The 23,601-nt window shown below is 35.0% G+C and overlaps 2 protein-coding genes across 2 annotated transcripts; both read left to right on the top strand.

Annotated features, from left to right (window-relative positions):
- Positions 1-336: 336 nt before the first annotated feature.
- LOC129940563 (protein LTV1 homolog) lies at positions 337-2,117 on the top strand. Its single transcript, XM_056048941.1, has 2 exons — positions 337-479; positions 536-2,117. The coding sequence occupies exons 1-2, from the start codon at positions 477-479 to the stop codon at positions 1,955-1,957; spliced, it is 1,425 nt and encodes a 474-aa protein (XP_055904916.1). The 5' UTR covers positions 337-476; the 3' UTR covers positions 1,958-2,117.
- A 5,178-nt stretch (positions 2,118-7,295) lies between these two features.
- LOC129938952 (WD repeat-containing protein CG11141) lies at positions 7,296-22,734 on the top strand. The gene is made up of 5 exons (XM_056046794.1): positions 7,296-7,731; positions 7,850-8,134; positions 8,199-8,796; positions 19,916-20,366; positions 20,478-22,734. The coding sequence occupies exons 1-5, from the start codon at positions 7,513-7,515 to the stop codon at positions 21,088-21,090; spliced, it is 2,166 nt and encodes a 721-aa protein (XP_055902769.1). The 5' UTR covers positions 7,296-7,512; the 3' UTR covers positions 21,091-22,734.
- Positions 22,735-23,601: the final 867 nt, after the last annotated feature.

The following is a 23,601-nucleotide window of genomic DNA, read 5'->3' as shown; positions in this document are numbered from 1 at the left end:
TTAGGTCAACCAAAACGACTATAAGTGTGAAAAGCTTTTAGCTGTTAACAAAAAAATCAGTTAAATGTCACCACTGTGTTTTAAGGACGACAAACAAGAATTTATAAAAGAAACAAGTGAGTATTTAACGAAACAGTCGTTTATATAAAACAACACAACCAAGGCATCGATTAAGTTTTACAGTTTTGTTATAATTTGCTTGGAATCATTTGATTGTGCTAGCTATATGTTTCCACCACATAAAACACACTCTGGGAGTGCAGTATAAGCACACCCTAGAAGTAAATCCATTCACATAGTGCTACTGGATGCACTCATTAATCACTTCGCCATCTCTGTAATGTCAAATCGAGAATTGATTCTTTTGACATTTCGCGCTGACGTATACCACATGTTTTGATTTTTTCGCAAAGACGTAATAACAAATTTATTAAAGTTTTTCTTAACTTTAATCGAGAAAAAATAAAAGTTTAAACATGGTAACAACATCCTTAACCACAAATCTCTTCAAACTAATAAAAATCAAACATTCTAGGGTAAAGGCAAGAAGGCATTTATTGATCGCAAGAAGTCGGTCACCTTCCATTTGGTGCACAGAAGTCAACACGATCCACTGGTTGCCGATGAAAATGCTCCTCAGCGTGTTCTGCTGGAGGCTACTCCCAAGCAAGAAGTCGATCCAAAGAAACGCCAAGAAGAACAAAAGAAATTTGGCATTCAATTCGATGACGACTACGACTACTTGCAGCATTTAAAGAAACCGGGACAAGAAATTGTCTGGGAATACGTCGAGAATCCAAACCAGGTGAAAAAGAACAAGGATGCTGAGCCAAAACTACAATTGCCAAGCTCAGTGTTTGCCAGTGAGTTCGAAGAAGAAGAGGGAATGCTAAACAAGGCTGCACCTCGTCCAGGACCGCGGCCTGACTTGGACCCAGATGTCGTAGCTGCATTGGACGACGATTTCGACTTCGACAACGAGGCCAATCAAATAGAAGATGATTTCGTTCTTAAGGCTATGGGTGGCGAGGATGATGACGATTACGATGAAGATGAAGAGGAATACGATGAAGACGACGAGGAAGACTTCGATTCGGATGATCTGATGTCCAGTGAGGGCGACGAAGAGGCGGAGTTGAGAGATCGTCTGGCGCCTCTGATGCGAGAACGCCGCTTCGACGACGAAGAAACCAAATCTCGTTTTACCGAATATTCCATGTCCAGCAGCGTGATTCGTCGTAACGAACAATTGACACTGCTGGATGACAGGTTTGACAAATTCTACGCCTCTTACGATGAACCTGAAATGGGTCCACTGGACATGGAAGATATCGAAGGCACCTGGGGCCAGAAACATCCCTATGTGTTGGGTTGCTACAAACTGATGAAGAAATCGAAGATGGTCGATGACTACAACAAGGAATGGGACAAGGAGCGTTTGGAAAAGTACAGAAATGTGGCGGATGACAACGCCGACGATGAAATGGTTGAGCTTGAAGTTGAAGATCCCAAACAAAAGAAATGGGACTGCGAGAGTATCCTGTCAACCTACTCGAACATCTACAATCATCCAAAACTTATCGATGAACCTCGGAAGAGCAGAAAAATTGAGATCGATCCCAAAACTGGCCTCCCTGTGAATACTCTCCGTGGTGGTGATAATGACAAATTGACAGCAAAAGCCTTGGCTAAGTTGGACAATGGTGAGGCAGCAAGTAGTGGACCTAAGTCACTCTGTGCCAAATCTGTGCTCTCCACTTTGAGTGTTCTCTCGATAAGACCCAAAGACGAGACACCCGAAGAGAAGAAAGAACGAAAAAGACTGCTTAAGGAATACAGAATGGAAAGACGTATCGAACGAAAGGCGAATGCCGAAGCCTTCAAGGAGGAAAAGAAAAGGCAAACTCACATCAAAATTAACAACCAAAATAATCTCCAAGGAAAGAGGATACTGTAGGGAGAGTATTGATGGAGTTTATGGAGTCTTTTTTTCATTCTGCCTTTTTTAAGAGTTTCTAATTTTCTTTATTTTAAGTCTTGTAAGTTCTTTTTGTAGTTATAACAGTTATAACATGAAATAATAAAAATACTAATTACCGAAGTAATTAGAACAAATATGAACAATTTTTAAAGAAGTGAAACGTGCTATTTTAGGATATCATTTGTTCGGAGTTACTTACAGTCAATTAACTCGTTTATGACCGCCCAATTTAGGCTAGGACTTATTGCAAGTGATGTATAACGGTTCACAGCCTGAATTTGCCGAATTCTTACACCGTGTCAAGAACCGCTAAATAGCATCGAACCTATGAAAGTTAAACTTCTTAATTATTTTAAATAGAAATTTAAATACCCCTATTACCATTGGCGAGTCGAATCAGAGAGAAAAAAAATCTCTCTGAGTCGAATAAACGTGTAAGTGTGTGAAATGTGTTTCACCGTTGGCGAATTAAGAACCGTAGATTCGACTTAAATGTAATACATTTTTCGAAGATTGATCTCACCTCATTCTATTGTCCTTATCGAATGTTTGTTGATTTGAACGTCTTCGTGCTATTTTTTGTCGAACGTTCATATTGTGCGAGATAAGGTCAAAGCTTATGTAAAAGAAATGTCGAAAAATAAAAGATTCGTACCCGAATCTGTCGAAAGGGTGTTAGAGAGTTTGGTGCTTAAAAAAAAACCAAAAGGAATATTGGGACCAATTTACTACAACCCTCAACTCACTTGGGCCACCCACTCGCGATGAAAAAGAATGGCACAAGGTAATAAAAATTTGAAAAAAAAACTTTCCAAATAAAACAACAGGTTTGGCTGGATTATAAGCTTAAAACACAAGCTGTGGTTGAACTGCTTGGACTTGAGCAAATTGTAAGGCCAGAAGGTATGGGCTTTGATTCATCTAGTCAAATTTCAAAGGACTTATTGATCGGCTTGCAAGACACTGAAGTGCTCAGTGAAAAAGACTGGTGAAGGCTATAAACAAGTTGTTGCGAGTTGTATTCCTTCTGTTGGTAAAGTTATGTCCTCTTCTACAATCGCGGAATCTGTAACTCGGTATTTTATAGAAAATGTTATTCAAGGCGCAGGATGTATTTACAATTTGTTTTGCCTTTGAAGGAGCGTAATGCATTTTCCTTTTATATAAAAGACAGCGAAATCGACTCTTAAGAGCGCCAATAGTCCTTTCTATTATATTTCTGCCTTTGGCGTGTTGCTTATTGAATAAAGATTGCCTTGAACCAGAACTTACGTTTCTGAAAGGAGTGAGCAAACAAGATGATAGTGGGTAACCTGCGGCGGTGGTACCACGTTTCAAGGACTGACTTAAGATTACTGCAACCTTTATAGACAAAGGCGTCAAGCGGCGAAAATCTTGAAGGCCTCTGGTGCATCATCGGGGGCTGAAAAGACACCGCAGCAAACCGCTAGCGTCGAATGGGCCAAAAGCATACTTGCTACAACAAGATCGAATAAGGACTCTACGTCCAAAAGAGAAAGGTCTCTTGAGGGGGCCGCACCGACACCAAAACGGCCTCGGATGCATAACACCAGCACCCCCCTCAATCTATTAATTCTAATTAATGCCTCCCGTCAGGAAACAATCCAGTTTCAGTGACGTCGCGAAGGGCAAAGTCGTGGTTGCGGTCATTGACAGGAGCGATGATGATGGCACAATCGGCTGATCGTTGGCAGTTGGTCAAGGTTAAGCTCTCAGGTGGCTTTTTGAGCATTTTGAGAGAGCTTCCAGGACCACTTCCTTCCATAAGCGACGGGGGTTGGCATCAAGGCCATGTCAAACTCATGGTTTGTGGCGACCAGAGATCTTGTGACCTTTACAAGCTTGCTGTCAGCCGGTTAGGTGAAGTTTGGCCAGGTGCGAAGCTCGAGGTTGTCGCTGTGGAAGACATTTCTAGCAGACCTAGAACCCGCATCTGGATACCGATCGAACCTGTTGGTATCGAGGACATTCTCGAGATGGTCAAAGTGTGCAACCCGTCCCTTCCGACGCATAACTGGAAAATAGCCAAGCTAGAGGAAGTGAAGGGTCTTTATAGGAGCGCCATTGTGGTACTCAATAAAGAATCCTTGGCTCCTCTAGCCCTAAACGAGGGCTCCATAAACTATGGTTTCGAAACCATTAAAATTCGAATATATAAAAAAGATGAGGTTAACGCGGAAAGCGGGCCTCCAAAAACTACCGAAGGTGAACTAGCGGTTGGTGAACCTGGGACGTCGTCTTCTCTCCTAACAGAGGGTGACGATGCACCCTTGTCCTCTCCAATCGCGACTGCACCCTCTACAAAAGTCGTAGACAGTCCATCCTTAATGGAGACTGAGGACGACCTTAACATGATCCTTCTGAGCGAGGACGAACTCTTGGCTTTCTATCTGGTGCTAGAAACTTCCAGATTTCTATACCTACCAGATCTTTTTGGGGGGATAGGACATTCTTGGAGGATGAGTCAATCCATTTTCACACAGATGGCTCAAAAACCAAAGAAGGGGTTGGTGGAGATGTGTACTCTGAACGACTGAAATTAAGTCTCTCATTCCGCCTTCCCAATCATTGTAGCGTGTTCCAGGCGGATCTTTTGGCGATTAAGGAAGTCTTGTCTTGGCTCAAAGATAACGTGATATCAACATCTGATATCCGTATTTTCTCTGACAGCCAGGCCGCTATCAAATCTCTGGGCTCTGTCTCTACAAACTTTATAACAGTCCATAACTGACGATCATCTCTAATGGAGATGGCGCAACAGTTTAATATTCATCTTTGCTGGGTGCCGGGCCATAGAGACATTCCAGGTAACTGTAAGGCAGATGAACTCGCCAGGAACGGTACAGTACAGCCCATCCTACCACGTTTGGCAAGTACTGGCATACCAATCGCTACTTGTAAACTGTTGCTAATGCAAGACGCTGCGAGGAGGGCAGGCACCAGGTGGAACAACATCACCACGTATCAAGCCACAAAAAACATCTGGCCAACACTGGATATAAAACGTTCAAGGTACTTGGTCTCTCTAAGCAGATCGCATATAAGCTCGATTATAGGTGTTAGAACCGGACACTGTCTAATAGGAAAGCACGCCACGAGACTGGGCCTATTCTTAAATGACTTTTGCAGAAGCTGTATGGACGAGGAAGAGGAAGAAACGGTTCTTCATCTTCTCTGCATGCCGTGCTCTGGCTCGAAAACGCAAGAATTACCTAGGAGAATTCTTCTTTAACGATCTAAACGATCTAAATCATATCGGTATAATCTGCCTCTCACGTTTCGTAAGGGACTCAAGCTGGTTCCATTGAGCTTAGGAGGAAGCCTCAAGATTCATGTGGTATCACAATGGGCCATTAAACTGGCCTAAGTGTGTCCGTTTCCATCTTGGACAGCCACTATAACCAAACCTAACCTAACCTATCACCAATTTGCATCACTTGTTTTCTATTGCTCAGATAGGAACAGACTATAGCCTAGTATCACTTAGTGACAAATTAAAATTTTGCAAAAGTTTCCCACACATGTTAACGTGATTGACTGTTCCAAAAGCCTTTGAAAATCAGTGCCAAAAATGTAACCTCGTTCTTATCTAACTTTTGGCTTATATCTTAATTGATGCTTAGCAAAACTGTGATCCAACTCTGCTTTTCACGATAGCTAAATAATTGTTTTTGAGTGAGCAGCGTTTTTTTTTTTGACTTTTGATAAGAAAATCTTTTTATCAAGGGATAATTTAACCTAATTCAAAAGGTTTGCATACACTCCAGACATAAGAAAATTATTGAATATGAAAGTATGGAAAAGCAATACTATCCGCAGATTCAATTTTAAAAATTTGATCAAACCAAAATGCATTGGATTTTATATAGGGTTTTCAAATTAAAGAGTAGATTTTGGCGCCCGCCGGTGGCCATTTTGTTTTAGTGACAACTGTTAAACTTTTTGTTTATTATTCAGTTGTTTATGCCAAATCATAATGGCAAGTTGAACGATTTAACAGTACGTTCAAACGATAAAACATTATTATCAAAATGAGCGTCGGGACATGGTAAAAGATCTAACTGATCAAGGAGCTCAAAGTTCATGACTTTAGACAACGCCATTTATCCGCTGATTGAGCTTCGAATTGTTTGAAAAAGGACCAACATTTTTGCCGCAAAATAATCTTTAGTCACGAGGGGCATTTTTGGATGAATAGCTGAGTTAACAAGTAAAATTGCAGTATATGGGACGAGATTAACTTACGCAAAGTTCATAATAAAAAGTGATAATGCATCCTCAAAAAGTTACAGTTTGGTGTAGATTTTGGACCGGTGGTGGCGGTCACCGTCGTCTGTCACGACATTTACACAGCCCACTCTTATTGAAAAACCCTTTAGTTCGGAGCTAAAATGCTCTTTTCTAAGATGGAATGCTTTCTTCAGTTTCACATACATTGAGATCCTAATCCACATGTCTCGGTCTATCCCTACAACAACCACTCTCTGCATAATAATAGAAGACTTTCAAGTCCAGAGCATTGAGGTAAGCATTCGCTCTAACGAACCTTATCAGCTTATCCTAACTATCTCAGTGGCTGGTCTTTAATATGTCAATTCGGCTTTAAGTTTGTAATTTAAACTACTTTAATTGTTGATATAAGTAAAAACTACACCATAACTAAAAAGACACATACTTTAACAGCGTTTTAAAGAGTTTCCTCAACGTGTTATTCCTAGAAGAGGTGAATTAAATTAACCGTGTTGTGAATTAACAACTTCAGACAATTTTATTTGGGGCCTCTTTGCAATTAAATAAACAATGAACATCCATTGATTAGTTTTTAAAATACTCGTAACTTAAATTTTTTATTTGACCTTTGCAACTGCAGCTTTAAGTCCAAGAAAATTAAATCCAAGAAATTATTAAACGACCTGCTTACTTCGAAAATATCTCGGCAGCGCTAAAATTCGATAGAGGGTTGTATTTATTTTTCCTTATTGCTCTCTGAAAAGTCTTCCCATTTTTCACAACATTTTTGTATCCAAATCCAAAACTAGACCAATTTTTACGGAGTGGCAATAGCTGCTTTTTATCATAGAAAACGATCCATAAGCTTATCGTTTAACTGTAATTCGTAGAAATCTGTATCCCTGTGGACAACTTGGATAATAAGCTACACTTTTTCACAACCTATCCGTTTATTGTCGCTACAATCGATACTCTTTCTTGCCGAACACACCCAGCAGCTGTTATCTTTTGTATTTATTTGGGTTTGAGTTGTGTTGTTGTATTTTGCACAAAAGCAAGATTGAGCCTCAACTCAAATGTCATTTAACTGTGAGCCGAAGAAGTGGGCGAGAGAAAAGTGCAAAAGTTCTATTTATAAATAATCACAAAAAGAAAAACAAATAAATAGATTTGAATTTGTTAATATTTAGTTTTTTAATCATTCAACCGGAAAGATAACACACTCGGAGAAGAAACAGGAACAACACTCCCTAGCCTCTGTTGCCTATCAATCCATATCGATGGAAAGAAACCATGAAATCTATTCTTTGCGTGAATGGGCTCCGTTGACGGAAATAATCGAAAAAATCCCCCATCGCATACAAAAGGGTTTATTTCCTGTCGATTTGGGAATCACTTGTATTGATGTGGTTCCAGAATTTATAGCCCTCGGTAGCGATGCTGGAATTGTCTTCTGGTATAATCGATTTAACGGTGAAGTGCAGAAACTTCGTTCGGAGGTACCTCTAACTATATTATAGCTATCTCTAGAAACGCTTGATTGGACATATTGCACAATAACCTTTCACAAAACTGGGGTACTTACAACTTTTCGTTGTTTTTTATATTTTTTCTTAGGTGTCTTCACCGATAACATGTGTTAAGATTGTTTCCTCTGTGGAATATATGGTAGCTGCTGGTAATTCCAGTGGTCAAGTGAGTGTCTTTCAGATTCAGAAGGAACTACCGGCAGATCTGGATCTGGTGGCTCCTTTCACCAAAGCCAAACCCGTCGAACGTTATACAATTCGTGATTTACATAATTGCTCCATAACTTGCTGTGAATGGTCCAAGAATGGAATGAAACTCTACTCGGGCAATAAACAGGGAGTCATTGTGCTCACAGAATTCGACTATCAAAATGTAAGATAGTCCATCTTTTGCCTATTATACCATCTTGGTTAAGTATTTGTATGTTTTTTTTTAGCATTTGAGTAAATCCGTCGAGATCCTTAATGAAGCCTATGAAATCGTCCAACTAAGTATCCATCAGTCCTACTTGCTCGTATCAACTCTCTACCGATCGATAATATGCCAGAGGAATTCCAAAACAAATCAATGGCAACTGTCGCAAGTTGGCAAGAAGGACCGCAAAACTCTGGCTGACATCGGTGGAAAAATATACAGAAAAGACTCGGCAAGCGTCCAATTGATATGTGGCCGACCCGGCCTGAGACTCTGGTTGGCCGACGTTGATGGAAATGTTGAGAAAACTCTGCTTTTTAGAGATGCACTGAGCAAAGTCAATGCAGCATGGGAAATTCCTATTTTAAATCCCTGCCGTAGTGTTACTAGTTCGATGACGAATTTTCGATCGATTGATATTTATCTCAACAAATATGTTGTGACTCACGATGAGACGATGTTGTATATTTTGAATTTGGAACAGTTGAAAGTAGAAGCTGTAGCAACGGGATTTCGGAGGATTATTGACTTTTGCATCAGCAATAAGGAAATATTCGTATTGGAAGGACCTAGGAGTTTGTTGAGACTGGCTCCGTGCCCAGAACCGCCAAGCAAAACAGGTAAATAACGATGGTATTCATTACTTTTGGGTGATGTTCATCATCTATCAAAATTTGGGTGAATATCAAACAAAATAAACATAAATCGAAACTTCCCAATTTACCTACGACACGACTTTGAAGAACCATGACAAAAGAATGTTGGGTTTTTATTATTTTTCTTATTCCCAAAAGATCTGGAAAGTATGAGCAATAGAATACGACTTTGAGTTTCAGCCACTTAGCCTGGAAGTGTGGTATAATATTTACCAGCCATTTAAGTTAGTACCAGCTTAGCAACTTCAACTAGCTCATGGTTTTCCGATGCACTCAAATTTCCGAAGCTTACAAAGTTAAATACTTTTGGTATCATTTTAAGCGAACTTATAAGGGTTTTACGCCTTCAGCATTATTCTGAAAGAATTAAGTATTTCTTGTTTAATATAAGTTCACCTACTTGTACATATTTTCAAAATGTAAGATCTTGTTTAAAAAAAACTACTTTAAAGCCTAGAAGGATACTCTATCTGTATAAATGGTTAAGTAAAAGGACGCTTGAGTAAAAATCTTTTTGCAGTCGCAAAATCTATGCTAACCTAGAAGGCATGATACATTTATTTTTATTTAGGAAAGTTGAAAGCTATGAGGTCCATTCATCGAAGCACCTGGCGCCAATTTTACACATAATACAGGCTATTGAAATTCTATATAAGCTTTAAAAGCTATGTAACATTAAAAACAGTTTAATATACAAATTTGCACCCTTGAATAAAAAGTAACCCTTAAACTAAAACATTGAAAGCATGTTTATTTACTTTAAACACGCCAAACAATAATGATTTATACAAACCACACCCAATGTTACGCATTTCTTTTCCGGTTTTGCAGTTATCCAAGTAGAAATAGAAGTAGAAAGAAATAGATTAAGTGTTAAGAAACAGACAAAGGAACTTCTTTCTCCCAAATTGTTATGGATAGTTTTTGTTATGGCACTGAAACCATAATTAGATAAGGGTGCAAGGTTTGTTGCCAAAATTTACAAACTGATTTAGTAATGGTTACTTTACCCGATTCTTTATTTATTTATTTCTGTATCTTTTACAATGGAATTAAATCCTTCAAAAAAAATCGTTAAATTTAATTACAACAATATGATTATTACTTTCAACATACACTCCTCGCAACTCTCTTCATCTTTCCCTACGTTTACACCTTATTTTAACAATCGTTTAAATTAAAGCAATACTTTTACACCACTTGACCCATGCGGCTTATCTATTGTCAGAATACGAGTAGCTAAATCATTCGAGAGAAGATTTAAGATCTTTCAAGGCAATATAGAAGCTAAAGAAGGCACCATTCTTCGAAGCTGAATCCAAGAGATTAGCGTCCTGTAAAGGCGAAAAGCAGTTTTGGAACATGCAGAATTTTATAAGTATGTCACAGCAGAGCTAATCAACCGACTGACTATATATAACAATGTCATGGAAACAGGAATGATACCACTAAAATTCAAGGAGTCCATCATTTTCCCGATTCATAAGAAAGGAAGCTTGAACGAGGTGTCTAATTATAGAGGAATATCCTTTCTAAATGCTTCATATAAAATATTTACGCTGATTTTGCAAAAACGTTTCAATAAATGGATAGAAGACAACAAGCTCTTAAAGGATTTTCAAGCAGGCTTTAGGAAAGGTTATTCAACGGTTGACCACATTTTTACCATTAAAAGTATCGCAGAAACTTTCCTGAATAAAGATAAGAAGCTACATACGTTTTTTGTTGACTGTAAAACTGCTTTTGATATGATCGATAGACATGCGCTTATCTACAAGCTGTATAGTAACGGAATGTCATGGAAGTTCGGAAGAGTTATTCAGAATCTATATGCAAATACAATTGCTAAGGTATGGAATGAAGAAGAGTTGTCGAGAGGGTTTCAAAAAACACAATCGGCAGTCAAATAAAGCTGTGCATTGAGTCCGAGTCGGTTCGCCTTGTTTATTGAAGATCTTACAGACCTCTTACCAGGTGGCATAGACTTCGTGGACAAACAATAAAAGCATTGCTGTTTGCGGACGACATTGTTCTTTTGGCAACATCACCTAAATCATTTCAGTTAATGATAAACCGCCTGTATCAATATTATCAGCTTTGGAGTTTGATGGTGAATCTTAATAAGTCAAAAATTTTGATTTTTAAACAAGGAGGAGGCCGCAATTTGGTGAAAGAAAAATGGTTCTTTAACAGAGAGGTCATTGAAGTTGTCACGGAATTCAAATACCTTGGAGTTTACTTAACGAAATATTTGAACATGAACAATCATCTAAGAGAGAAACTAGTTAAGGCTAAAGGTGCAATTAGCGACACTTGGAAAATATGTCTTTCTAACAAAAGTATAACACAAAGCAGGAAGTTTAAGGTATTTGAAGCGGTATCTGAGCCTGTGATGTTTTACGCGGCACTAACTTGGGGAACGAAACAGTTGAGACACTTTTGCGATACTTTATTATCAGGAATCAGGATTATCACCTATGTTCTTACGAACCCTAAAAATGCAAGTCAATTACATCTTCAGAGTTATGAAGATGAGCAATAAAAGGCTTCCGAAGATAGCAGCGCTTCAAGTAATACGAACTTAAACAAGTTTAGCAAGAGAATGTGGAATGGAACTTAACGTTGTGTGTAATAATCAGGATGATTTAAAAGCTTCTTTATACCAGCTCATTCCCGTAGTGGACATAAAACAACGACGGACATACTTGAATGACGCCACAGGATCTATATACAGGCAGCTCTACTGTCAACTAAATCACAAATTGGAAGAGAGGAATTATTTTAAGGACGATAATAGCACTGTCGAAATTTCAACGATGGTTAAATTGAGAGGTGAAGTTATGCAACTGAATTTTAAACATTATAGAACTGACTTACCAATTATATGCTCATTGAGCAATTTAAAGGAAAGGGAGGATGTTTTACCCTTTGCTGGAAGATGTCCAGTTCTTAAAGAAATAAGAAGGAATACTCTTGCTTAACAATATGGAAGTTACAAAATTATATCAATTCTCCAAGCTAGATCTTCTCTTAGAAGTAGAATTATAAATTAAATTTTTGTTAACTAGGCAGACGGCAGTGAAGCCATGCTTTGTGTTCTTTTTTATAAACTTTATAAAACAAAATTTAATCAACGTTATCAAAATAAAAACCAAATCTAATCTTAAATCGAGGGAAGCCGACACGTTGCATCCGAATTTTTAAGTAATAATCCGAATATGGGAAAATATGAAAAGCCGCACACACAATGCCAAGTTAGTCGGAAAGGCAACTTATATTACAAAAAGCTTAAAATTCTCAAGAATCTTTCTTTGCATTTCGAAAACTTAGCTGTAAAAAGACTCAAAGTAAAGAAGAAGCCACCCTTTAACCCGGTTCGAAAATAGCAAAAAATTAATTTGAAAGGCCTCGATGGCTATAGCTACTATTTCCATGACTTTTTTGGGCCTCTGCAGAGATTTCTCAACATGATAATGCGTCTATACACTCAGCTCGGGTTTTAACGTTTATACGTTATGTAAAGGTATTGTAGATAATGCTTTGGCATGGCTTACACCATAAATATACGGATCAGGAAATTAATATTCAAGTAAACCCGAACTAACACAAGATTTCGATTAATAATTTAGAGTGTTTCGTGCTTGGTTAGTCCTTAGGGGTATTCTATTCAAGTGGCGAGGAATGTATATTCAAATAATCCAACTTACCTAAAAGAGAAAACAAAATTATTTATCTTATAAATATTATTTTAATTTAATGTCAAAAATCAAACGATTTTTATTGCACCTTTCTTAATATTAATCCAGATCTTCTTAAAGCTCTTTACAGCCTTCAATGGAGTTAATAAAAATAAATAAATTAGGTTGCGCAACAGTCCGGTGAATATTAGGGCCTAGTGACTAACAACACTCAACCATTCATGCGTGCAAGTAATGTTGTCTGGGATGGAGGTAACCTACAGTTTTAAGCCGAATCCGAACGGCTAATTTGAGAAACCACTTTTCATGACAAGAATTACTCTTGGATGATTTGACAATTCCTCGCAAGAGGCAGTACCCGTGAAAAAAAAAACCATTAGATGTCATTGGCAGAACCCAAGACCTCTGGCATGGCAATCCAACTCAATGTTTTTCTTTAATTCATTCTTAAAAATATCAAAAATTCATAAAACTAACCTAATTAACCATAACTTACAACTAACTTACTGGTCCCATTCCGACCCTAAGATCTAAATTAAAAACAAAAACATAATTTTAATATTTTGTATTTGGTTTTTCAACGCACTAACCATCATGCCACGGGTACTACAGAAAAAATTTAACACCATCTGCATAGTTTAGCGATAAAGAACTATTTAAAATAGAAGAAAAATCATTAATGAATAAAATAAACAACAATGGACCAAAATGACTTCCTTGAGGTACACCAGAATTGACATTAAAGGTTACTCCTAAACATGACTCTATAACTATCTTTAATCTTAACATGATGAAATTAACATAAAGAAACGGTCGTTAAATCTAATATTTTACTAAATTTATTAAGAAGATTGTCACGACTTTATTTGTCGAATGTCTTGCTAACGTCTCCTACAATGCAATCGACTTGAAAGTGTTTTTCAAGTGCATCCAAACAAAAATTAGAGATTAGTAATTGAAAATATTCTTCACAAGTCCATGTTGATACTCATATATACATAACAGAAGAACTATCAAACAAAATTATGCCACAAACAAGGGATTCAAGCAATTTAGGAAAAGCAGAACTTCAAACATTTCAGAGACTCGTTGAAAAGAATAAACAAGACTCGCATTTTTTTTAAAACATAAATGATAGCATTCCATCGGGACAAGGACTGAAGCATTTTTTCAGCTTTGAAATATTGTCAGGAATAGAGGTCTAAAGAATGGAAAAATTGATATATGTTAAATGGCTGTTTTCTGCTGAAGACAAATCTTCGAAGATAGTATTAAAAGAATCTGCGAACATGTTCTAGAAGATGGCTTGAAGAATTTTTAAAGGTAATCCTAGCTGGATATCTGTTAAATTTAAGTTTTCTATTAACGTATCTTCAAAACATATAGGGTTTCATGTTTAGATCACTCTCAGTAATTGAAATGAATTTAAAGTTTCTATACCTAAATTAGTTAATGCTAATTTTTCCATTTATCTATTAGTCCAGGAGGCGACCGTAGGGTACCCTACCTCATAAGCCGACTGAAATTGAGTGCCAGAAATGGATAGAGCATGACGTGGCATTCACAAAACTACAGGGCGGGCTAACTTTCGATGGGCCTTGTGATGGCAAAATGGCTACTTCCGGTACCGTTTTTTGGTACATACCTACCTCATCAGCCGACTGCAAAAATGTACAACGGGTCTATTGAGATTTACTTACAGATTTCGAAACAGGAGGGCGGGCAAAAAAAACTTGGGCCAAACCGCTTGTCCGCCCATCTCGAAAAACGGTATTTTTGGTACAAACCTACCTCATCCGCCGACTAGACAAATGAGGTATCAAATGAAAGCTTAGACTCTCTAGATTAAGTATCCGTTGGGCGGGCTAACTTTCGATGGGCCAAACATGTGCCCGTCCAGCTGTTTTTGGACAAAAAAAATAAAAATTCATTAACTTTTTACTTATCGAAATTTCAATTTTTTTTATCTCGAACTAAAGAAAAAAACGGTGAGTTGATTAGTTTCACTGTCAACTCAATAAAACCTTTAACTGGATTTGTAAACAAATTTAAAATTACTTAAAACAAGTATTTTACCACAGTTTTTCAATGTTAAAAACATACATACAAAACATGACATTATTTTCTGCAACAAATTTTTCGATCTTCATTAGGTATTTAAAAAAGCAAAACACATATAAAATATAAAAGTATTTATCTTCATTTTTTCAAAAAACAAATAAAATATAATATAATTTAATATAACACATTTACAAAAGATAGGAATAAGAAATTTGCATATTTCACACAATTATTAGCATAACATTTTCATTTGATTCATCTATAATATTAAAAATAAAATAGTAAAGATAAAAACAATAAAATAAATAATATTAACAAAATGAATGAATTATAAACCTATACCAACATTTTTATTTGCATTAAATTTTTAACAATTGTCATCAGAATCTTCAAAACTTAAATATTCTTTTTCGTCATTTTCATTTTCATTTAAAATAATGTCATCAACATTTGGACTAGTTGGTTCGCCTTGAAACCAAACATTTTTTATCTCCCATCCAAAATTTTCTGGATTGAGATTTACCTACCTCTATGCATTTTCCACTTACAAGTTATGAATATTGTCCTATTTATTTTAAAAATGACTTAAAACAAGGTGGAATTGAAATGGAGTCAAAATATTTTACGTTCTTAAAAAATTACCAGAAGATACGTTTTTAGAGCCATATAGATTTTGATATATTTGAAGTCTTGCTAAATTTATGCTTTTGCAATTCTTTAAGCCGTACATTTGGCAAGTAACATTTTGAATTATTGGAATGCTTTTTTCGTCTAAAGGTTGAGCTTCATTACTTAGTTTTTCAAAAGCGGCCTGAAAATGAACATTTTTTTCTAGTATTTCTAAATATTTAGCTTTTCCTTTTCGAAAAAAACTAGATGTACAGTCACAACCAGTGAATGCATGAAATGCAGGTGGTGCAGAACACAAACTCATCCCTAGTTTTGCGGCAAGTTCTGTACAATATATGCAACTTAGATTGTTCCTTTTTGAGTTGCCACTAGATAGCCAAATCTTTAAATGTTTTAATTTATGCATGATTCCAAGTAAAATAATAAGAATATCCGTGTCAGACGCTCGAATTGTGACATTTGATTCGGTTTTGCTTTACTGACATGATAAATTAGCCTTGTGTCGGCTTCTTTATGACTGCAATTGTATTGGGACTCTTCACACTTTGAGTAGATTCATTTAGAACTTCGTAAGAAAAACACGTATCGTTAACAGTCAAAAAAAAATAGTTTTCCCTCAAAATTGAAATGAATGAACTATCAATGTTGCCCTAAGAATCTTAGAAGAGATTCCTTGAAATTTGGATTTTTTATACATTTAAGGAAGTCTTCTGTTCTTTTTTGTAGTGGGCCAGATATTGCAAAATTTGTGGTTTCCTTTTCGTTACTATTGTAGTGGTCCGAATCCTTAACTGATGATTTTAAAACAATATGTATCTCCTGAGACTCAGTAGAACATGTTTTAAAATCATTTTGGATATTTTATTAAACGTTCACGGAACTAAACCTCCATAAGACCCTGTTTTTTACCATCACTACTATTTTAGTGCTTCTTTAACCGTTCAGACGCAAAGTTAAGAACTTTATTTCGCTTAATCGGTTTTGCAAATCGATCAAGCTCTCTTGAACACTCTTTAATAAAATTATATTTTTGGGTTTCACCTATTTCATTTGCATTTAAAATAAAATCTGCTATATCTTGACTTGTCGCTCTACCCGTTGTTATATTAAATAGAAATCCTTTCTCTAAATTTTCATCAAAGGGATTAATATTTTATTTTAAATTGTTAATTATTTCAGAGAATGATTTCTTTTAATCATAAGTTGTATGTCAAAAAATACAACACAGGCTTAATCCAGAAAATTTTGGATGGGAGATAAAAAATGTTTGGTTTCAAGGTGAACCAACTAGTCCAAATGTTGATGACATTATTTTAAATGAAAATGAAAATGACGAAAAAGAATATTTAAGTTTTGAAGATTCTGATGACAATTGTTAAAAATTTAATGCAAATAAAAATGTTGGTATAGGTTTATAATTCATTCATTTTGTTAATATTATTTATTTTATTGTTTTTATCTTTACTATTTTATTTTTAATATTATAGATGAATCAAATGAAAATGTTATGCTAATAATTGTGTGAAATATGCAAATTTCTTATTCCTATCTTTTGTAAATGTGTTATATTAAATTATATTATATTTTATTTGTTTTTTGAAAAAATGAAGATAAATACTTTTATATTTTATATGTGTTTTGCTTTTTTAAATACCTAATGAAGATCGAAAAATTTGTTGCAGAAAATAATGTCATGTTTTGTATGTATGTTTTTAACATTGAAAAACTGTGGTAAAATACTTGTTTTAAGTAATTTTAAATTTGTTTACAAATCCAGTTAAAGGTTTTATTGAGTTGACAGTGAAACTAATCAACTCACCGTTTTTTTCTTTAGTTCGAGATAAAAAAAATTGAAATTTCGATAAGTAAAAAGTTAATGAATTTTTATTTTTTTTGTCCAAAAACAGCTGGACGGGCACATGTTTGGCCCATCGAAAGTTAGCCCGCCCAACGGATACTTAATCTAGAGAGTCTAAGCTTTCATTTGATACCTCATTTGTCTAGTCGGCGGATGAGGTAGGTTTGTACCAAAAATACCGTTTTTCGAGATGGGTGGACAAGCGGTTTGGCCCAAGTTTTTTTTGCCCGCCCTCCTGTTTCGAAATCTGTAAGTAAATCTCAATAGACCCGTTGTACATTTTTGCAGTCGGCTGATGAGGTAGGTTTGTACCAAAAAACGGTACCGGAAGTAGCCATTTTGCCATCACAAGGCCCATCGAAAGTTAGCCCGCCCTGTAGTTTTGTGAATGCCACGTCATGCTCTATCCATTTCTGGCACTCAATTCCAGTCGGCTTATGAGGTAGGGTACCCTACGGTCGCCTCCCAGACTATATATCTTTATATAAAAAAGGAATGATAGAAATAGGACTATATTTAGATCGATTTCTAATAATTTGTTTATTTAGGGACAGAAATTACCTTACCATCTTTTATTTTAATAGAATGAGTGGACGTTATTATAATGATGTTGAAGATGTGTGTAATAAACATCTTCAAGTCTTACAACGGAATCAATGTTAAGATCATTTGGGTTTTTGACACCAATACCAAGTTCCCAAATATTTTTCCAAAGCTTTTTATATAGAAGATCTGTTTTAGGTGTGTAAAGTATGTTTTTATTTTTGTTTAACGAATTTTTGAAATACCTGCTTTGCGAAGGATTCTAAAAACATTATGCAGATCGTATGGTTTAAAAGCATTATCCCTTCTTATTATTAATTCCATAATTTCTGATGTTTGTTTTGATTTTTCGAAACCATTGCTTAATAAAACAATTTTTTATCGAGTATTGCAAAAATCAATTTGTTTGACTGAAAACGTTAAACACAACTTTTTTTTAAAATTTATTTATTGAGACATATTCAATCAGTTTTCAGTTACAATCATATTCAGTTTTGCTCGACTTAAGATATGTCTGAGCTAGTTAAAAAATTGTTTAAATTTTGTTTAAAGCAAATTCATAGTATAAGGGTTTCTTAATCCAGAAATATATTGCTCTAATTTTAGTTGCTTGCTCCCGACAACTAAAGCTGCTTTGATCTTTACTGACTGATAATAACTTAAAGACTAGGACTAAAACTAAGCTTACAACTAAACCGTTATAGATCAAGGCACGAGCAAAGAACCTATAATAATCTTCTGATTAGCCCGAGTTCAGCAGTTGACTAATCCTTGACGCATTTACGGTTAAGAATTAGACTACTCTCATTGCTACCTATTACATTATTATAGAATACTCTGGCAATTAAACTTTAAGGTTATATGTTAATAACATTTGTGCATATAACTTTCGTAAAAAAAGGGTATTTTTGGTACTGCATGATGGGTGTTACTTGTGTTGAATCGTAGATTGTTTTGTTGGACTACCATTTTTGAATTGGTTTTCTAAAAAGTCCGCAGCAATTTTGGTGTTCTTTTGCAAGAATTCCGAGTTAAATAGTATTGTCAATGAACTAGCTGCCATTTTTGCCTTTTTTATAATCATCCTACCAAGATACTTCGACGCCAAGATACTTTGTTTCTGAACGTTACGGTATTTATAAATTATTTATTGTAAGGTTAAGGGATTTACTTTCTTTAACTGGAAGGCAATGTCCTTTTCCGCTTGAATTTCTAAGTCAAGTCAATCCACATTTTCTAGGGTTAATTTTTAGTCTCCATTTCTTAAGATAATTTTCCACAAGATGTAGTCTTTGCTTTATTTTGTTAAGGGCTAAGGTTGGTCGAACATCACTTGCGAATACAATTGAGTCATCAGCATAGTGTTATTGAAAAAGTTTAATATTAGCTTAATGAGCCGATTCGGAAAATTTAGTTGGATGAGTTTAAAAATAAGACTAAAGTGCCAAAGTGAATCGAACGCTTTTTCAAGGTCAATATCGAAGCACACTGTACACGTTTTATTCCTAAGATTGTGAACTACCTTATCTTGGAAAATAAGCAATGCATGTTCAGTGGAGTAGCCTTTTTTAAAACCATATTGGTTTCTTACAATGATGTTTTCATCTTCACAAAACTCGTTCAAAAAGCTGGCCAATGTTTGAGAGAAGCGAGATCGGCTCTCGACTTGCCTTTTTCTTTGATATTGGTAAGATCTTTATTATTAATGCACTGGTTAAAAATAATTGGTAACACAATGTCAAGAGAAAATGTGCATTTTTTTTAAAATAAAATTTTAAATGTTATCAATGCCTGATGACTTTTTGCTATTGAGCGATGATCTATAGACATTGACAATGTTCGGAGAAGTGAACGGTAATGTTCCTGAAGAACAGGCTATGTTATTTGATGAAAATGTTGTCAAAGTTTCAGAATTAGTTTCTCTAAACAAATTTACGGTGGAGATCACTTCATTTTCACTTTGGATTTAAAGGAATTATTAAGATCGAGTATACTGGAGTTCACAATATTAAGTATTCACTCTATGCAGATAAGGATGGTAAAGTCTACTGGAATTACTTTGATCTGCTCGAAAAAGTTTATATCCAAAGAGAAACCAAACTTTTGAGATACATAAGTAAAGGAAAAAATAAAAATCTAGTCTTAGATATTTTAATTTCTTATAAAATTACATATAATTGGATTCGATCATATTTTAATATTTCTTTTGTTTTTTAAAGGATCTGCAATATTAGTTTTCACATTTTCTTAGAGCGGCTTTCTTCTTTCTAACATTTGTTTGTATCATTTTCAGCAAAAATTATCTTCAATCCACTACTGCCTCCGCCCGTTCCAGTGTTGGGAGCCTCCCTCTTCGAATCACCTATCGAATATGAAGCCGAAGATGAAGCGGTTATCAATGCCGAAGAATGCTTCGAATTGCCACCAATCGAAGAAATTAACTTAGACATTCCTATAGAATTGGCTGTTGAATCACCACGTGCCGAACAATCTCGTCGCATGGAAATCCTAAGTCAAATTGGTGAAACCGAATTTGAAGAATCCATACTCCATCATCGAGGAGTAAATAGTAATAAAAAAGAAGAACGACCGAAAAAAAAGAAAAAGCAAAAACCCGATGGAATTGTTGAGATAGGTCAAGCTATAGCCGAAAAAACATCAGTCGAAAAACCCGAAAAACCCAAAACACTGGAATTCACAGCCAAACCAACTGTAATGGATGCCAGTTTCTGTACAGATCCAAGGTGAGCTGGTTCAATAAGTTGAGGAGATGGTTGATTATTCTAAAATTAAATACATAATAATGAATAATAAAACAAAATGGCTAAACTATATATATTTTTCGTATCTTCAAGTTCTTCTTGCATTCCTTCCTCTTCGAAGCCATATTCCGCTTTACCAACATCCATTAAAAATTTCCTTCCCGAAGCCCTAACACCCAATTCTCTACAGCAAGCAATCGAAGTTAAAGGCAAAGCTCTAGCTGAAAAACTCCAATTGGAACCAGTTGAATTATCCGAAATCTCCGAAGAAGAAATCAAACAGTCGCAGTCAGAACTTCAATCACAAATGAAATCACAACTGCATTCCACAACGTGGCAATATCCTTTAAAACAATATCCCATAACGCAGCTTGAAGATGCTGAAGTACAGACGACACCACGTAAGAAGATTCATTTCATTAACGACGATGATGATGATCAGGATGAGTGTGACTCAGTAATGACGTTACAAAATCACCAGCCGGCGCCACAGCAACATAAACATTTACAGTTCATTCCAACACAGCCAATCGGTGATATTGAGCCCAATGAAATGATGCCAACAGTCGTTAAGATGCCTGATAGTATGCAAATTCCTTCGTTGTGGAATATATCAGTAGAAACTATTGCCGCTGGTGGAGGACGTTCAAGTCCTGGTACTGCAAGTTCACACACATCCAGCGAATGGGAGTTTTTAGATAATTAACATTAAACTAAAATTCTAGATTTTATTCTTCTCTCATATCGAATCTGGGCAACTGACAAAATGCCGTTTTCTTAACATTTTTGTCATAGTTAATGCAGTTAACGCGCTTTAAATGGTATTTCGTCAGTTGTGCAGATTTAGAAGTAGTCTAGGCTGTTGTTGTTTTGCTGCTAGCGAATTAGGGGAATATAATTTTAATGTAAACAAATTAAAAAAAGAAGTATACAAATTAAGTACAGAATTCGTTTGCAGCAAAACCTCAGCTGTTCCAAAAGAACATATTCATTTATTTGATTGTCGATAAAGCGAGTATATACTCAGTAATTAAGAAGGATAACAGAAAAGATATAATATATCTGCCTTGTAGGATTTTTTATAAAATGTCGTAATGAGTTTTGGTGGATTCTGTTCTGTGTTCCAATTTGAATAATTCTTATAAAGTGATTCTAAGGATCGTATTTCAAATTTTCAAAATATGTATTCCTAGTATTAGATAGATTGTTAGGGATTATATTATTATACTATAATGTACTCGAAAATCTGTAATTTAGTTTTTAAAATTATAATTATGCTAATGTTTCATCACAGATACCAAAAGCATAGGAAACAATGAAAATCAATACGAATTTAAATTTTGGGAATAATTTATGTACATTTCTTTTGTGTTTAGTACAAATTTCTGTTTTGCATTTAAGAATAATTTATTTTTTAAGTATAAGTCTTTTATTTGGTTTTTAAATTAACGTGATATATTCAAGTTGAAACATAGACATTTTTTACAAGCCTACCACTCGTTGCGATATTTTTATCTTGGCTTTTTAGCAAATTTAAAAAAGGAAACTTTTCAATATTGTGATGCACTTATGTATAATTCAAATATTTACTTTTTGTTTATATATTTCTTTTTTTTTTTTAATAAACATTCTTTTGAATTTATTTTTAATAATCTATATAAAAAAAATATAATGTGTGTGACTTGTGTAAAATGTATGTATATTATAAATATGTGTATAATTCAGTCAATAAATGACCTTTTAAACGAGTTAATAGAAGGTCACAATATCAAGTTAGGTAATTTTTCGGATCAGTTAATAAGGAGGAATATGAATTAAAGCTCGTTATTTAAGTATAGTGTTTTGGTCTTAGTCAAAAAAATGTATTAAATATGTATTGAACTTAATTCGTCTTTATTTATAACAAGGACAAATATAAAATTTTGTATTCAGTGTATCAGGGTAAAACTTAAAGAATATCCCTAAATTTTGTTTTTCACTACTAACTTATTTCCTTTGCAATCGTTCTTAAGTCTTAAAATATTTTAATTTAAATCAAAGTACCAAAATGCAACATAGTTCTAAATTATCTTTTATTAAAAACAAATTTCACAAAAAAAAAAACAAAATTCACATCGAAGTTAAACTCTTTATATACTTGATTGGAAGATCCGTAGTCTTTGATAGCCTTTAAACTGTTTGTCAAAGACCTAACCAAATTATGACAATAAGAGGGAAATATTGGTCGCATTCACAAAGATAGTGGCTACGTAGTCAAGGGATTCTGATTGGCTAAATCTAACTTCAAAATAGTTGAAATTTTCCATCCGACGTAGTGTAAAAAAATCGGCTACAAAGTTAGTAGAGAATGATTTTGACAAAATAAAATAAATCGTTCAGTATTTAAATACTAATATAAATCATTCAAATTGTGTCTTAAATTTGTTATTTTTTTATTGAATTTTAAAACACAAAAGATAAGTTGAAGTATTAAATCAAAAATGTTTCTTATTTTATATATTTCCATTTGTCAATAATATGACAGTTCCAGATTGACTAGCTTTGTGGTGTAGTTTTGCATTCACAAAGCTAGTTGAATTTTGACTACGTAGCCATTAGCTTTGTGAATGCGCCCAGTGTATCCGTAGAAGCATGTAGGTTTACCTTTAAAATGTTGAAGTTAATGTGTTGATCCATTTTCACATACAACCCCAAACGATGACCGATCCACCACTATTTTTTTCTTTAAAATCTTACCCCTAAAATCCTAAAATTAACTTTGCCAAATGTATAATTTGCCTTTATCGGTGAAAATATATATCTTCAAATAGTTAAAATCATTGCAAATGTTCTCTTAAGCTAAGGGAAATGTCTTCAACTTTTTGATTTTTCTTATGAAAGGCTTCTTCCTGCACACACTTTATAGTTGTTGTTTTTTTTAGGGCAACGGCTTAATGACTGATAAAGCTTCGGTTCTCATAGACCACCGAAATGAAGCATCAGTGAGCGTGGTTAGTAGACAGATGGGGGACCGTCTTAAAACCTACCGCGTGTTGTTGTCGTGTGCTCTTTCTCTTCTGTGATTCTGTCTTGTTTTAAAGTCTTGTGTTGTTATCAATTGACATATTCTAGTAGCTCAAGATGCTGTGTTCTTTACTCTGTACATTTATGTGCTGATTAATGTGTAATGTTTTTTAAAGATAATCCGAATGGTCTCTGGATAGGATTTTTTCTTCAG

The sequence above is a fragment of the Eupeodes corollae genome, chromosome 1, assembly GCF_945859685.1.
Source record: "Eupeodes corollae chromosome 1, idEupCoro1.1, whole genome shotgun sequence".
Classification (NCBI taxonomy): Eukaryota; Metazoa; Arthropoda; class Insecta; order Diptera; family Syrphidae; genus Eupeodes; species Eupeodes corollae.
The sequence above is the reverse complement of the archived record's forward strand: the minus strand, read 5'-3'. Positions and strand labels throughout refer to the sequence as shown.